Source organism: Hyalella azteca, unplaced genomic scaffold, assembly GCF_000764305.2.
Source record: "Hyalella azteca isolate HAZT.00-mixed unplaced genomic scaffold, Hazt_2.0.2 contig12009, whole genome shotgun sequence".
In the NCBI taxonomy this organism is placed as follows: Eukaryota; Metazoa; Arthropoda; class Malacostraca; order Amphipoda; family Hyalellidae; genus Hyalella; species Hyalella azteca.
Window position 1 is genome coordinate 454,850 of NW_025941981.1, and position 17,627 is coordinate 472,476.

The 17,627-nt window shown below is 45.0% G+C and overlaps 1 protein-coding gene across 1 annotated transcript in view; it reads right to left on the reverse strand.

Annotated features, from left to right (window-relative positions):
- Window positions 1-17,627, reverse strand: part of LOC108675679 — an 83,500-nt gene that overhangs the window by 37,673 nt on the left and 28,200 nt on the right. Inside the window, exons 20-21 of the mRNA XM_047883088.1 lie at window positions 17,189-17,512; window positions 16,604-16,909 (exon numbers count right to left, since the gene is read on the reverse strand). Of these exons, the coding sequence (XP_047739044.1) occupies window positions 16,604-16,909; window positions 17,189-17,512 (630 nt within the window). The remainder of the gene's footprint in view (window positions 1-16,603; window positions 16,910-17,188; window positions 17,513-17,627) is intronic.

The window sequence follows — 17,627 nt, forward strand, 5'->3', positions numbered from 1 at the left end:
CAGAACATTTATACAAAGGATGCCCTGTAGTTCCGGGTGGGCATATGCACACTGGACGATGGTTGAGAACTTCACATTTGGAATTTTCCCCGCACATTCCGAGCGCACATACATCGTAGCACAAATTGTTGATACAGGAGTTATCTTCTGTGCACATGTCATTACTTTCGCAAGCAATTGGCAGTGGAGCGACTACTGGAGGAGGCTTAGGCCGTTGATATGCAGGTTCTTCGGGAATTGGAGTGTGGATCTCCGCAATAGGAGACATGGTTGTTGGTACGAGATAATCTGGCACTATCGTTTCCTTGGGAATGTCATGAGAAATTCCAGGAACAGGAAGCGTAATGAGAGGTCGTTCGGTTACCAACGCAACGCATGAAATAGTAGGGTTCCCAGATGTGCCTGGAGGACACACACACGTAGGCCGACTTTGTTTTGTCACACAGTCTGCATTGATGCCGCATAATCCAGGATGACAGACGTTAAGACACAGCCGGTTAATGCATGACTGATCATTTGGACAACTATGCGTTGAATCACAACCTACAGCAAAAGGAGGAGGCTTTGGCACTGTAATGAAAGTAGTTGTTATCGGTTCGGGCTTAGGTGATATTGGATGTTCGGCAATTGGATCTGGTAACTTTTTCGGAGGATCAGCTATTGGACTAATTTGAATGCTCTGAGTGGGAGAAGGAACATCCGACAATGGCCCTAAAATTGGCGCGATTTCTGTGGCAGTAGCAATACACTGTAATTGAGGGTCTCCAGTTGTTCCTGGTGGACAGTGACAAATTGGTCTGTGATTGTGAACAATGCAACTCGAGTCTTGTCCACATATGCCAAGCCCACACGCATTATAACAGAGCATATTGATGCAGGAGTTTTCAGGGTCACAATCATCGTTATTTTCACAAGCTGATGAAATTGGCGCAACAATTGGAGGAGGGTCGGGTACTTCGGGCAGAGATTCAATCGGGCGAGGAGTTGTTTCTGCAAACGGAGGTGGAGTGCTGCTTATGGGTGATGCGATGGGATTTATGGGTAACGTATCCAATAATATATTTTCGCTAGTTAAAGGCGGAGCCATCACATACGGGCGTTCTGTGGCCAAAGCCGAGCATTTGACTGTAGGATTCCCGGTGGTGCCAGGAGGACAAACGCACAATGGCCTGTGACGAGTTGTTGTACATTCTGCATTGATTCCGCAAAGGCCAACGTAACAAATATCCATACACAGTTGCGATACACACGTCGATTTGGTAGAACATTCCGAATTACTCACACACCCGATAGCAATAGGAGGAGGAGTCGGTGGCACCACAACTGAGGGAGGATATTTTTTAGGTTCCTGTTCAGGAATGATTGCAATCGGAGGTTTTAACGTGGAGCTAGGTCCAGCAATGGGGTAGAGAGGGACTTCGTCGTATATTGGACCAACGTCGCTCAGATGAGGAATATTTTCTGGGGTATCAGTGAGCAGCGCAAAACATTTCATCAGAGGATCGCCAGTGGTTCCAGGAGGACATATGCAAACAGGTCGATGATTTTCAATAAGGCATTCTGATTCATCTCCGCAAATTCCCAGCGAACAGACATCGTAGCATAGCTGATTGATGCAAGAATGGTCTAAAGAACACTCGTCAGTATTCTTACACGCAATCGAGAACGGAGGTAAAATTGGTTCTGGTTTAGGTCTTTCTACAGCTGGATCTGCTGGAATAGGTTCGGGATGTTCAGCAATCGGTGGTGGCACAGGATGTGGTGAATCGATACCTGGAATGATGGTTTTAGAGGGGGTTATCGATGGAACATCAGCCAGCGGGGGCAATGCCGATATTTCATCAGCAACCATTGCTGAACAGTGAATAGTCGGGTTACCTTCTGTGCCTGGAGGGCATTTGCATGTTGGTCTATTTAACTGAGTAGTACAATCTGCATTGGTTCCACAAAATCCAGGATGACAGATATTCAGGCATATTTTATTAATGCATGAATTGTCATTGGGACAATCATCAACATTTGTACAACCAATTGTAAGCATTGGATTTTGAACAGTGATAGGATCTGAAAATGGAGGATCAAGTGGCGGGTAGGTAGTTGGTGGGATTGCAATAGGAAAGGGAAGCCCAGGCGACGGGATTTGGATTGGTTTTATCGGCTGATCTTCGAAAACGGGTCCTTGCTCAGCGATTGGAGGTTTAATTTTATGTTCGTAGGTCGATAATGCCTTGCACGATATTTGAGGATCTCCTGTAGTGCCATGGGGGCACAAGCAGACCGGCCGATGACTCGAAGTCACACAATCTGCACTGTCGCCGCATATTCCCAGAGAGCAAGCTTCCAAACACATCATATTTATGCATGAATTATCCGAATCACAATCATCATTATTCTGACACGCAATTATAACTTCAGGAATCATTGGAGGATCTTTACTCGGAATAAAATCAGGGTGCTCCGGTGGCTGAGTCGTGATTCCAATCGGTTGAAGTGGCGGATAAGTTGGTAGAGACAAAGGAACAATTGGTTCTGTATCCGTCTTAGGAGTAGTGACACCTATTGGGGGCCTTTGCATATGTGTACTTGCGGCCATGGCCGAACATTTGATGGTAGGGTTGCCAGTAGTACCAGGAGGACATTTGCATAGTGGCCGATGACTTGTTGTCAGGCAATCGGCATTTTCTCCACATACACCAGGATAGCACATATCCATGCAAATCTTATTAAGACAAGTTTCCTGTGAAGAACATTCACTATTAGATGAACATCCCACAACCAGCTGGGGAGGTGTTGGTGGTCTTGGCGGTGATTTAATTGGAGGATCAGCAGGGCGATCAACGGATGGTATTCCAATTGCACTCGGCGTGGGATGTTTGTCTCCCAGTATTGGCACAATTGGATCCGATTGTAAAACAGGATCATCCCCAGCAAATGGAGGCATACTTTCAAGATTTTCCGCCGTGACCGCAGTACATTTGTACAAAGGATTTCCCGTTGTTCCAGGAGGACATTCGCACACGGGGCGATGATTTTCAATGAGACACTCCGAATCTTCACCGCACAGTCCTAGTTCACACACATGGTAACACAAATTATTTATGCATGAATTATCTGTCGTACATTCATCATTGTTTGCACAGGCTATAACGAATTCCGGCAGGATCGGAACGATAGGCGGGCGAATCTGAGGCTCTGCAGGGGCTTGTGATGGTAAATCGAACAGAGGAGCTCCTGTTGTATGTTGCAATCCAGTGATGGGAACAATGGGATTATATGGGAAATCTGATGGCATAGAGGTAACTGGCGGCTGAGAAGGAGTACGGTCAGTTGTTGTTGCAATACATTCAACAGTTGGGTTTCCGGTTGTCCCAGGGGGACAAGTGCATAGAATTCGATTTCTCTCCGTAGTGCAGTCAGCATTCGTCCCACAAAATCCTGGATGGCAGATATTTAAGCAGATGCGATTGACGCAGGAGTTTTCGAACGGACAATCACTATTACTTTCGCAACCGGCAGCAAATGGTGGAGGAGTCGGCACGAATGCAGGAGGATTGTACTCTGGATCAGGAGGATGCGATGTGGGAAGCTGAGTCACAGGTTGAGGTAAAATAGGAGGTGGATCACTCACGGCGATAATATTCGGGCTCATGACTGGGACAATATCTATAATCGGCGGCATGAAAACGGGAGGTTGTGTAACTTTAGCTAAACATTGCTTCTGTGGATCTCCTGAAGTCCCTGGAGGACAGATGCAAACTGGTCTATGACCAGCTGTGGTACATTCAGCGTTGGTTCCACATATACCTAAAGAACAAGCATCAAGACATAACATGTTGATGCATGAATCTGCTTGTTTACAATCGTCATTATTCTCACAAGCGATCAGTACGGCCGGTAATATTGGAATAGCTACTGGGTATGGGATTGGAGGCTCTTTATAAGGAGTTGAACTTTCTGCGATCGGCTCTAGAGTAGACGTTGAAGGTACTGAATCAGGGATTATAATAGAATCTGGATAACGATCAGGATAAACAGCCAGTGGGGGGCGTGAAATTTCCGGTCTTTCTGTTGCCAGAGCTGAACATTTTATAGTCGGATTTCCGGTAGTTCCAGATGGACAGGAGCAAACGGGTCTGTGATGCTCTGTTGTGCAGTCCGCATTTTCGCCACACAGAGAAGGATAACACATATCTAAACACAGCGAATTGATACAAGTTGATTTATGAGAACAGTCATCATTGTTGACACATCCAACTGCGATCGGAGGAGGCGTTGGAGGAATTTGCACCTGCGGCACTTTGATGTCATCTTGCGGATGATGCGATGGTATTCCGGTGGGTGGTTTTATCGTTGGAACATCACCGAGTACAGGAATCACAGGACTACCAGGTATCACATGATTGTCTTCGAAAATTGGGTCAAGATACGAAGGTGGACTTTCTGTAACAATTGATAAACATTTGTACATTGGATCGCCAGTAGTTCCAGGGGGGCAGAGACAAACCGGGCGATGGTCATCAACCACGCAGTCAGCGTGTTTACCACACATTCCCAAAGTGCACACGTCGTAACACAAGTTGTTGACACAAGAATTGTCAGCTGTGCACTCATCATTATTTTCGCAAGCGATGGTGAAAGCTGGAATAATGTGGACGAGAGGTGGGCGTTCATACTCTTTTTCTTCTGGATAAGGAGTTGGTACATCTGACAAAGGCGGAGGTCTAGATGGCTGCGACCCTGCTATGGGCTGTATTGGAGGTGATGATGGTATGTAATTAACATCGCCTAAAGGCTGGTCTAGGTAAGTCTTCTCAGTAGATAAAGCTAAACATTTGATTGTGGGATTACCAGTCGTTCCAGGAGGGCATACACAATTAACACGGTGCTTCTCAGTGGTGCACTCCGCATCCGTTCCGCAAGCCATGGAGTGACAGAGATCAATACAAACTTTATTTACACATGAATTATCGAGTGAGCATTCGTCAGAGCTCTTGCACCCAACTGCCACCATTGGAAGATGAGGCAAACTAACCGATGGGTGAAATTCGGGATCAGCAGGATATGGTGTCGGATGAATTCCGATTGGTCCAGGACGTTTAAACGGCTCGTCAGTGATGGGAATAATATCTTGAGAAACAATTGGATTATGATCAGTAGCAAGAGGAGGCACGGTCGTTGGATGAAATGTTTCCTTCGCAATACAATGATTTTGAGGATCGCCAGTTGTTCCTGGAGGACATATGCAAATAGGTCGATGACCAGTGGTCGCGCACTCTGCATTTGTTCCGCAAATCCCAAGAGAGCACGCGTCTAGGCATAACATATTTATGCAAGAATGACTGTGCTCACATTCGTCATTGTTTTCACAAGCAACGAGTACCGAAGGCGATATAGGAGGAGGAGGCGGATACGCAACAGGAGGATCAGGTTTGTGAGTCGCACTTTCAGAAATTGGTGATAAAGTAGACGACGCAGGAAACGCTTCTGGGACTATAGCGGGACCAGGATCTTGCTCTGGGTAGATTGCAATTGGTGGGTGCAAGATGGCTGGCCGTTCAGTACTCAAAGCGGAACACTTGATAGTTGGATTTCCTGTAGTTCCTGGAGGGCATAAACACACAGGTCGGTGCTGTTTAGTAGAACAATCAGCATTTTCACCGCATAGTCCTGGATAACATATATCTAAGCAGAAAGAATTGACACAAGTAGACTGGAAAGAACAGTCATCGTTGTTGACACATCCAACTGCTATCGGGGGAGGCGTTGGAGGAATTTGCACCTGCGGCACTTTAATGTCATCTTGCGGATGATGAGATGGTATTCCCGTGGGTGGTTTCATTGTTGGAACATCACCGAGTACAGGAATTACAGGACTACCAGGTATCACATGATTGTCTTCAAAAATTGGGTCAAGATACGAAGGTGGACTTTCTGTAAGAATGGATGAACATTTGTACATTGGATCGCCAGTAGTTCCATGGGGGCAGAGACAAACCGGGCGATGGTCATCAACCACACAGTCAGCGTGTTTACCGCACATTCCCAAAGCGCACACGTCGTAGCACATGTTGTTGACGCAAGAATTGTCAGCTGTGCACTCATCGTTATTTTCGCAGGCAATTGGAAAAGTTGGAATTATTAGAGGGATGGGGGGACGCTCGTATTCTTTTTCTTCTGGGTAGGGAGTTGGTAGATTAGCAATTGGTGGTGGCCGGGACGACTGTGGTCCAGCTAAAGGTCTGATGGGTGACGCAGGAGGTAGGTAAGAAGGATCACCAATTGGTGCTTCTGGATATGTCTTTTCAGTTGATAAAGCCAAACACTGAATGGTCGGATTTCCAGTCGTTCCTGGAGGACATACACAACTAATGCGGTGATTTGAAGTTGTACATTCTGCATCTATACCACACGTCATTGTTTTGCAAAGGTTGACACAAAGTTTATTTACGCATGAATTTTCGAAACTACAGTCATCTACACTCTCACAACCCAGAATTATCGGCGAGACAGATGCAGGTGGGGTGGGATTATGGTATTGCAGATCAGGTTTATGTTCCGGAAGAAGTGCAATTGGAGGTGGACGCTCATCTGAAGGGATATGAGTTGCTATGATAGGAATTTCTACTGCAGGTATATAATCTGAAAGTGGAGTTTGGACAGTGTGAACTTCTACTTCAAATGCCACACATCTTTTCTGTGGATCTCCTGTGGTGCCTTGAGGGCAAAGACAGACGGGCCGGTGATTGAACGTTTGACATTCAGAATTCGTTCCGCAGACTCCCAAAGCGCAGGCTTCAATACAAATCATGTTTATGCAGGAATCTCCGATCTCACAATCATCGTTATTTTCGCAAGCAACTTCAACGATAGGTAAAATCGGAGGTGGTGGTGGATAATCCTGTAAGGGACTCGGAGTTGACGTCGTAGTCATACCGATCGGAGGTAAGGTAGTATGGAGGGGTCCAGCTTGAGGTTGAATGGGACGTTCACTTGGTAAATCCATCAGGTCTGCTACAGGAGGCAATATGAATGGTCTTTCGGTAGCAAGAGCCGTACATTGTATCGTAGGATTCCCAGTAGTACCTAGAGGACATCCGCACACTGGTCTGTGGCTAACGGTCACACAGTCTGCATTTGTACCACAAAGTCCAGGATAACACATATCCAGACAAAGCTTTTGTACGCACGTACTTCCGTAGGAACACTGGTCGTTACTTACACAGCCTATAGGGATTGGTGGGGGAGTAGGTGGTATAACAACAACGGGAGCGATGGCATCAATGAACGGTAAAGGCCTGACTGTAACAGGCGAATTTGTTGAATGTTCACTTCCTTTAATAGGAATGATGGGTTTTTCACGAATCGGTTCTTTACCTTCCGCCAGCGGTATCATAATGTACGGTTTTTCTGTTGCATGAGCGATGCATTTCTTCAAAGGATCTCCAGAAGTTCCATGCGGACATGTACAAATAGGACGGTGATTGTCTACTCGACAATCAGAATCCTCGCCGCAAATACCTAAACTGCACACGTTATAACAAAGCTTATTAATGCACGAATTGTCCACAGTACATTGATCATTATTTTCACAGGCTATTTGAATTTCAACCGTAAATTCTGGAATTTTGGGCTTATCATATGCGACTTCAATGGGCGGTCTGGTTGTCTCTCCTATCGGAAGTTGAGGTATAGGAGAAGGATGTTTCAAAGGAATGATAGGATAGTCAGAAATCTGGAAAGAAGAGTCTGCGAAAGGTTGAGTTGTGATCGATTTGGAAGTGGTGACAGCCACGCACTGCACTGTTGGATTGCCCGTAGTTCCAGGTGGGCATTCACATGTGGGGGCATTGCCAAGGGTAACGCATTCTGCATTTTCACCACAGATGTTAGATGAGCAAATGTTCAAGCACTGTTTGTTAACGCATGAGTTGTCAGAGGGGCATCCATCATTACTTTCGCATCCAATTAATATCGGGGCAGCAGTAATTATACGAGGCTCATCGTACAAATACTTTTCAGTTGGTCGTTGAGTAGGTTGTTCTGCAATAGGACTCGGGGTCTTCGATGGTATACCTGTGATTGGACGAACACTTTCGTCAGAAAATATAGGTTTCATTGTTAGTGGCGACAACGTAGTTCTTATTTCCTTGACAACTGAAGTACATTTAACTTGTGCATCTCCAGTTGTCCCAGGAGGACATAAACAAACAGGACGATGGTTAATAACAGAACACTCTGCGTCCTCACCACACATGCCTAATCCGCATGCAGCATAACACAACCTGTTAATACAAGAGTTCTTCACATCACAATCGTCATTATTTGTACATGCAATTAAAATTGAAGGAGAAGTCGGTGAGGAAGGTGGAATATAAGTACCCTCAAGAGAGGTCGAACTAGCTGTTTCGGCTATAGGCGCTTGTGTCACAAATGTCGTTTCTTTACCACGAAATATTTCAGGGTCAGGAATTTTTTTGGTTCTTTCCGTAAGAGGATAATTCACCGGAGACTCATGAGAAAGCAGAGCTGAGCATTTAAGATTTGGATTGCCAGTTGTGCCAGGTGGGCAGGCACATCTAGGTCGGTGTCGATCGATCGAACATATGGCTCTAGAACCACATAAATCACCATCACATAAGTCAAGGCACACTTTATTCAGGCAACTCAAGTCAGCAGAACAGTCATCATTATTTTCGCAGCCCGAAACAATTTTAGGTATAGTAATGTTGATCTGCTCGAAATGCACAGTCGGGATAGGATCTGGGTACGAAGAAATAACTACAGGTGGAAGAGTAGTCCCATAAATAGCTATCGGTTTAATGTTGTCATTTACTGGTGACGAAAATTCTCCTATCGGAGGAGGCGTTAGTGGTCGTTCAGTCAGCTTTGCAAAGCAACGATTCATAGGATTACCAGCTGTGCCTGGTGGACAGACACAAACTGGACGATGGCTTGCAACCTTGCAATCAGCGTCTAATCCGCAGACACCTAACGCACAAACGTCATAGCACAAATTATTGATGCAGGAATTGTCAGTGAGACAGTCATCATTGCTTGCACAAGAAATAACTATAACGGGCATGATCACGTCAGGCATAGAGTGCGAAATTGTAGGTTCTTCGATAAAATTTGTAGTCTCTGCTAGTGGCATCTCAAAACTAATTTCATTTTTAATAGGTTGTATTTTCTGAGTTTGAGGATCTTGCTGTTCACTAATAGGAGGCAAATGAGTCGATGTTAAGCTGGATATAGCCATACAGTGAATTGTAGGATTGCCAGTCATTCCAAAGGGACAAATGCATATTGGACGGTTATTATGTGTTTTGCAATCGGCATCAATGCCACAAAAACCAGGAGAACAGATATTTAAACATAGTTTGTTGACACATGATGTCTCAGATGGGCAGTCAGTTTTACTTCTGCATCCAACTGATATTGGTTCCGTGTTCGGGATGACAAAATCACTCGGACGAGCGTCCTCCGTAGGTTTAAACGCAGTAATTTCTGAGAGTGGTGGAAGTCTTGTGGTAATGTCTTTTAATGGGTAAATCAGTTCAATAGTAGGTTCAACAATTTCACTAACGGGTCGAATTGTTAAAGGCGGTTCTTTCGTCACTGCTAAACATTTCAGAGACGGGTCGCCACGGGTTCCTGGAGGGCAGTGACAAATTGGACGATGTTTTCTTCCAACGCACGTAGCATGTTGTCCGCATACGCCGACTGCACATGCGTTGTAACAAAGATGATTGATGCAAGAACTGGATTCATCACACTCATCGTTGTTTTCACACGCCACTTTAATCGGTGGAGGGAGAAGTTGCGGAACCATAGGCGGAGTAACATCAGGTTCGCTGGGAACAGTTGTAACAGATATTATTGGTGGAACAGGTTTGGTAGCATCATGGAGTGGTGTAATCTTTTCGTCAGGTAGACTGTCCTGGATTTCAACCTCAGGCTCCGCAAAAATATATGGAAGATCTGAAGCCAGAGCAGAACACTTAATGCTTGGGTTGCCAGTTGTACCACTAGGACAAGAACATGAAGGTTTGTGCGCGGTCGTTATACATTCAGAGTTTTCTCCGCACAAATAAGGCGAGCACACATCGAAGCATAGCTGATTGACACACATATCACTTGAAGGACAATCATCGTGACTCTCGCATCCAATAATTAACGCTGGCGATGGAGGAGTTGTTGGTTGATAGTGCTCTGATTCGTCAGGTTGATGATGAGAAATAATTCCAAGAGGCTTAGTTGGTGGAGCAGTGGAAGCAATAGGTTTGATAGGAAAGTCTTGAATTACAGATGGATAATCGTAAAGAGGGGTGTCTATCGAAGGATTAGACGTCATAAATGCAACACAGCCTACAAATGGGTTCCCTGTTAACCCAACCGAGCATGTACACACCGGTCTATGATTTGCAACTCTACAATCAGCATCCGTACCACAAATGCCAAGGATGCAAACATCGTGGCAAATTCGATTGATACAAGAGTTATCTATGGGACAATCGTCGTTGTTAGCACATGATACGGGATAGAGAGGGACGATGACAGGCGTGGGTGGCGGGACGTAGTCTTTTTCTTTATCATCTTTCAATGGCAGTTCCGTTAGTGGTTTCAGATATGTCGGAGTAGAAATTACTGGACTTATAACTTCATCGGTAATTTTGGTAGGCCTTCCAGTAAGCGGAGGCTCAGATTGCGACTCGATCGTGGCAATCGAGATGCATTTCACTGTAGGATTCCCCGTGGTACCCGGAGGACACGAACAAGCAGGTCGATGGTCTTTCGTAAAGCAGTTGGCGCCATCTCCACACAAAGTTTGAACACAAGCATCCAAACAAACGTAATTTATGCAAGAATTTTCAGGTGAACAACTATCGCCACTTTCACAGCCGATAACTACATCAGGGGAACTAGGAATGGTAGGAGGAACATAGATCGGCTCATCGAGAATCTTGGAAGACGTTTGAGTTATGGGTTCTGTATAGACTGATACAGAGCCTTGTACTGGATTGATAGGCAGATCCTTGCTGACAGTGGTGAGAGCTAATGGTGGAAGAGTTACAGATGCTTCGGTAACTGTAGCATAACATCTAATTTGAGGATCTCCTTTCATCCCTGGCGGACAATGACATACCGGGCGATGCTGATTAACACGACAGTCCGCATATTCCCCGCAAACACCTAGAGAGCACGCATCATAGCATACCATATTGATGCAAGAATCTGAACCAGGACACTCATCGTTATTAGTGCACGCAATAGTTATTTCTGGCGTAGATATTTGTGGCACGAGGAGGGGAGTTTCAGGAAGAGGAACAAAGGGTTTGGGAAACTCTGCAACGGGGAGCTGCGGAGGCAAAGAAATGTCTGTTTGTGCAAAAATTGGGGAATCGGATGGCCTAGGAGAACTAATGGACAACGGAGGAAGATCTTCGTCCAGCATTTCTGATGCTAAAGCTGAACATTTTACAGTAGGATTTCCTGTTGTTCCTGGAGGACATGAACAATGAGGCTTGTGGTGCACGGTGCTGCACTCAGCATTAAATCCGCATAAGCCGGAGTAACAAATATCAATACAAATTTGGTTAACGCACGTATCTTTCATTGGGCAATGATCATTTGAAGAGCAGCCCACAGCTACGGGTATAGAAGTTGAGGGTATGTATGGTACGTTGATGCTAACTGGCTTATGATGTTCGTGATAGGAAGGCATTCCAGTGGGTGAAGGTAATTGGGTTGTAACAGAGATCGGGACAATAATATCATCGGGCCTTCCTATGGTGGATCCTGATAGAGGAACTAAACTTGATGCTTTCTCGGTAGAAACTGAAATGCAACGATGAAGCGGATTACCAGTTGTCCCGGGAGGGCATTCACACACAGGACGATGAGTGAAAACGGTACACTCAGCCTCATCACCACAAATTCCCAAATCGCAAACATCGTAGCAAATCTGGTTGATGCACGAATTATCAGTGGAACAATCGTCATTATTCTCACACGAGACAGACATAATGGGTAGAATGGGTTGAGGTATTGGACGGTACGAGTCTTCTTCATCCGCATGATACAGCGGGAATACTGCGATCGGTTCTTGAGTCGTCGGCGATATCTTCTGAGGTACGATCTCGAAATCTTTCGTCTTGGTAGAAATTTCAGGAACAATCTGACTAGTTACACTAACGTCTGCCGTTAAAGATGTACATTTCTTGGTTGGATTCCCTGTGGTTCCCGGTGGACACAAACACGTTGGTCGGTGCCTCTCTGTTTTGCAGTCAGCGTTTTGTCCGCAGAGAACTTGAGCACAGGCATTCGAGCACAAATGATTTATGCAAGAATTATCAGAAGGACAGTCGTCACTATTTTCACAACCCACTGAAATACTCACTGTGACTGGGATAACAGGAGAAGAGTAAATTGGTTCCTCAAATATTTTTTGTGCAACGTCAGCGAGAGGCGGAGGTTTAGTTGGTGTTTTGTCTGAAATTGCTTCAATGATTCCATTGATAATTTTCAAAGTCGACGTAATTGGAAACTGGGTAGTGGGGATTTCAGTAGATGTAGCAAAGCAACCATCCTGGGGGTCACCAGAAGTTCCCGGAGGACAGTGGCACACAGGCCTGTGTTGATCAGCAATGCAGTCAGCTCCCATGCCACAAATACCGAGAGCACAAGCTTCGTAACACATCTTATTTACGCAGGAATCTGAAAACCGGCAGTCATCGTTATTTGAACACGCTATCGTGAGGGCGGGTGACGAAATTTCTTGGATGTAAATCGGTACTTTTGGAGCTGGTTCATCGTGTTCTGGGACCTCCCCTACTGGTTGAGGACGAGGGGAAGGACGATCTGTTTGTGCTAAAATTGGATGTTCGTTGAGAGTTGGGTGGCTTTCAGAAAGTGGAGGAATCTGTTCTATCATATGCGTGGCTAGAGCAGAGCATTTAATTGTTGGGTTTCCCGTTGTGCCAGGAGGACATATGCACTTAGGTTTGTGATGTTTGGTGACACATTCAGCTAGAGATCCACACAAACCTGAGTAACAAATGTCCATGCATATTCGGTTGATGCAAGTATCTTCAAATGGACAGTCATCATTTGTAGTACAGCCAACGGCTATTTGTCCTGGAGTTGGAAGGACAAATGGGGGATCAGGTATGGTTGATTCATATATCTCGGGGAGAGAAGGAATTCCGACCGGAGACGGCAATTGGGAGTCCATGGAAATTGGTAAAATATCATCAGGAATTCTTGAGGTGGTTGCAGATATGGGGGCGATAGGGGCAATTTCTTCGGTAGTAATAGCAACACACCCATGCAAAGGATTGCCACTTGTTCCTGATGGACAACTGCACACTGGTCGGTGACTGTCAACCTTACATTCAGCATTTTCACCGCAAATTCCTAGAGTGCAAACATCATAGCAGAGCTCATTGATACAAGAGTTGTCAGTAGAACACCCATCATTATTCTGGCAGGCGATAGGATATAGAGGTTCAATCGGTGAGGGAGTTGGTCGTTCAGGCATTTTTTCAGTAGTTGGCCGTGAATCAATGGCTACAGGTCGCAATGTAGTAAGAATTTCTTTCAATGGTTTAATGTGACTTCCTTCTACAGGAAGAGAAGTTTCAGTGTCAATTATTGCCGTAATTGACTTGTCCGTGGTTGTAGCTGAACACTTAATAGTTGGATTACCAGTTGTCCCAGGTGGACAGGTGCACACAGGTCTGTTTCCAACAGTTATGCATTCGGCATCGAGAGCACAAAGTTTATGAGAGCACAAGTTAGAGCAAACTTTGTTTATACAAGAGTTATCCGAAGGACATCCATCGTTGCTTTCACAGCCAATAATAAGTTTTGGCATTTCAGGAATTTTTACGGATGGATAATTTTCAACAGAAGGCTGTCCAGACATTGGCTTTTCGGTTAAAATTAACAGTGGCAGATCTGTTTGATCCTTGATTGGCTTAATATCTTTCGGATATGTGAATGTAGAGGTTTCTGCAGTTGGATGAATTTTCGAAGGAACGCTAGTAGACAGCGATAAGCACCTAACTTGAGGGTCCCCTGTAGTACCCGGAGGGCAGACACAAACAGGTCGATGTTGGTTCGAAACACAAAGAGCGCTGTATCCACAAACACCCAAAGCGCAGGCGTCGTAGCACAAATGATTAACACACGACATCCCTACATGACAATCATCATTGTTTTCACAAGCAACGATTATTGGAGGAACCTCGATTAAGGACTCAGATGATTCGTATTTTGAAAGCGGATCTAAGGTTGATGATGAATGAATAGCTATAGGGGGGAGAGTGGAGGATGTATCTTCACTTATAGCTACTACGGGTAGCTCGTCGTAATTCGTGGCGACACCAATAGGGCTCAGCAACACTCCCGGTCTTTCAGTTGCCAATGCAGAACATTTCATTGTCGGATTTCCAGTGGTCCCAGGCGGGCATGTGCAGTATGGCTTGTGTCCCACAGTTTTACAATCGGCATTTTCTCCACATAAACCCGGCGAGCAAATATCCAGACATAGTCTGTTAACGCAAGTCGTGCGAGTTGTGCATTCTGTATTACTTTCACATCCTACAACTATCGAAGGTGAAGTAGGAATTTTGCTTACAGGCGCTATGGTCGCCATAGGAACTTCAGGGTAAGATGGGATTCCTATTGGCGTGGGTCTGTTCGTGGTTATCGATTGTGGTATCAAATAAACGTGTTCCACTAATTCATGATCGTCCGCGATAGGTGATTGAGTAGGTCGAATGTCTTTCAGTAACGCAACGCACCTACGAGTCGGAGATCCTGTAGTTCCTGGTGGACAAGTGCACACTGGTCGATGATTATAAACGGAACACTCGGCCGATTTACCACAAATTCCCAGCGAACAAACATCGTAGCAATTTCGATTGACACAACTATTGTCAGACGGGCATTCACTGTTATCTTTGCAGGCAACAATAATGGGAGTTAAGATTGGAGCAGGTAGTGGTTCAGAGACAGGAGGAGGCGGATACGAAGTGGTCGATGTGACAGGTGGAGGACGTGTCTGAGTTGAACCTCTGATAGGGTTTATGTCGAAAAGTTGCGGAGGAAACGTAGTCTGAGCAATGGGAGGCTTTGTTTTGGTCAGTTTTGCTACACACTTTATGGTTGGATTGCCCTCAGTCCCAGGTGGACAGCTACAAACGGGTCTGCTGGCAAACGTACGGCACTCTGCTTCTACTCCACATACTCCTGCTCGGCAAATGTCTACACAAACTTTGTTTACACAGCTGCTGTCGTCAGGGCAGTCGTCATTTCTTTCGCACAAAATTTGAATTGGCGCTGGTAGTGGTGTGACTGCAGTACTGGCATCATAGTCCGCAGATGCTGGGATATTAGGAGCCTCTGCGGCAGGAGTTGGCCTATCTCTGCCAGGAGCACCTGTTGCGAAAATGATGTGTCGAGAAGTACGATCGACGTCCACAGGTGATAAGTCATTCGTCACAAGTCTCGTCATGTTAACGATCTTTAGCTTCAGCGTTGCCACGGTAGAAATAGCTACAGCGTTAAAAGCAGATTTTAGCAACATTTTTATTGATCAAAATACACAAAAGAAATTGCAGAACTTTCGTAGAAATGTTAATCTTCCTTAGAAGGACAAAAGCAGATGCTGATTTAGAAGCCTAAAATTGCATTACTCCCAAGACGAAACTCTTCATAGAATTGTAGTTACTTTTTGCGAACAGTTTATAAGTGGCAGATGTCAGCGTACGAAGTAGTTACTCCAAGAAGCCGGTTTTCTGAAGACGTTCAGTCTATAAGCCAAGAAAGATGAATCTTTACCGATGAATCTTTTCATAATTTTCACGAAATATTAATAACCATTTTCGGTGAAAGATGTTTGAATTAAGAGGAGCCCAACGTTGGAAATACTGGAACACGTAACGCTCTGCGCAAAGCAAAGCGAAAAAGCTTCAAAACTACTGAACTGAAATACGAGTGTTAAGAGCCATATACAGAGTGAGATATCTAGGGAACTTGAAAGATTCAACATGGTAATCGCTTTTGTTAAGTAAGTTTTCCTTGATAACTGGGTTACAGAAAATTGGTTATGTAATACGCCTTCCCAACACCACCGATCACTATTTCGTTAATAACATGGTTGTACTTGGTGAGTTGAAACATGTAGGGTGAACAATGTATTACAACAAAAATTTGACGTTAATAATAACAATTGTGAGTGAAAAACTGTTGATATAAGTTAGTAAAAATAACCCATATAATTAAAATAGGCATGCAGTTATTCAGTCAAGTCAGGATCAAGGTGCACTTGGTCATTTGTGTGGTGCATGCACATTCACATGCGTTTACAATGATAAACATAACAATGTTCATAATCATACAAATATATGCATACAAATATATCATGCTACAGCAAGACAAAATAATTTATCTCGAGAATCAAGTGCACATACATTAAAAAGAAACATTACAAATTTAACGAGCAACATCACAAAGAAAACGATGCTTATTCACAGACCAAGACATGATGGCAAGACTAGCAATCAATGATGCGATGCATTAATACAAGCTTTGTACTCACGAGTCCGGCACGCCACTTTGGGGTCTCCCTCCAGTCCTCTAGGACAGTCGCACATAGGCTGATGATTCACTGTCTCACAAATGGCGTTGAAACCGCAGGCTCCTGGGCATGGGTTGTCGCATTTTTGATTAATGCACTGCAGGTATTGAGGGCAGTCAGAGTTGACTGTGCACTCGGGCCCACATTCCACGAAAGGGTTGCCGTAATAATCAGGGGGACACCTACAGTCGTAGCTCGTCACGTCCACTACGTGGCACAGAGCATTCGTGCCGCAGGGGTCCGGGTGACATGGGCTGATGTCAGCGACTGAAAAATCATGCGATTGCAGTCTGTTTCAATTTAATGCGAGCATTGAGATTATTTAGGGTAATTTTACACGGGAATTATAAATTAGCTACTTAATTTCTATCGCAAGATACTTTAATTATTGCATTTACCAGCTAGAAATTTATTTTATGAAAGATGCATAAGAATAAAGAAAAATTAGTATGCAGGGTGATATCTTTTGAATTCTCGACAGTTTAAAGTCCCTATGGAGTAAATGAGTTGTCATGGAAATGCAATATTCACAAGATAAACGCTTACCCGGTCTAGGGGAGCAGCCAGTGAAGGGGTTGCCGGTGTACCCGTCAGGACAGCTGCACTTGGGATGGTGCATGCTCACTCTGCACTCGGCCGACGGGTCACATGAACCCTTGCATGGGTCGGCACACTGTCGGTTGATGCAGGCCTCGTGTGGAGGACACTCTGAATTGTCGACACAACCAGGTCTGCAGCCAGCATCGGGGGAGCCAAGATAGCCTGGCATGCACGAGCAAACTGGCCTCAGACCGCTCACGTGACATTCGGTGTACACTCCGCACGGATTAGGAGTGCAGGGATCAACTGGTGGTCGAGGAGTCAGTTCCGCTGTGGACGAAGCATGCTTGGTTTTAACCCTCTACTGCCTGACACGAGTAACCGGAGCAATATTGTCACGAGCCTACTTCCCAAAAAGAATACGTTCTAGAGAGCGTAAAATGTT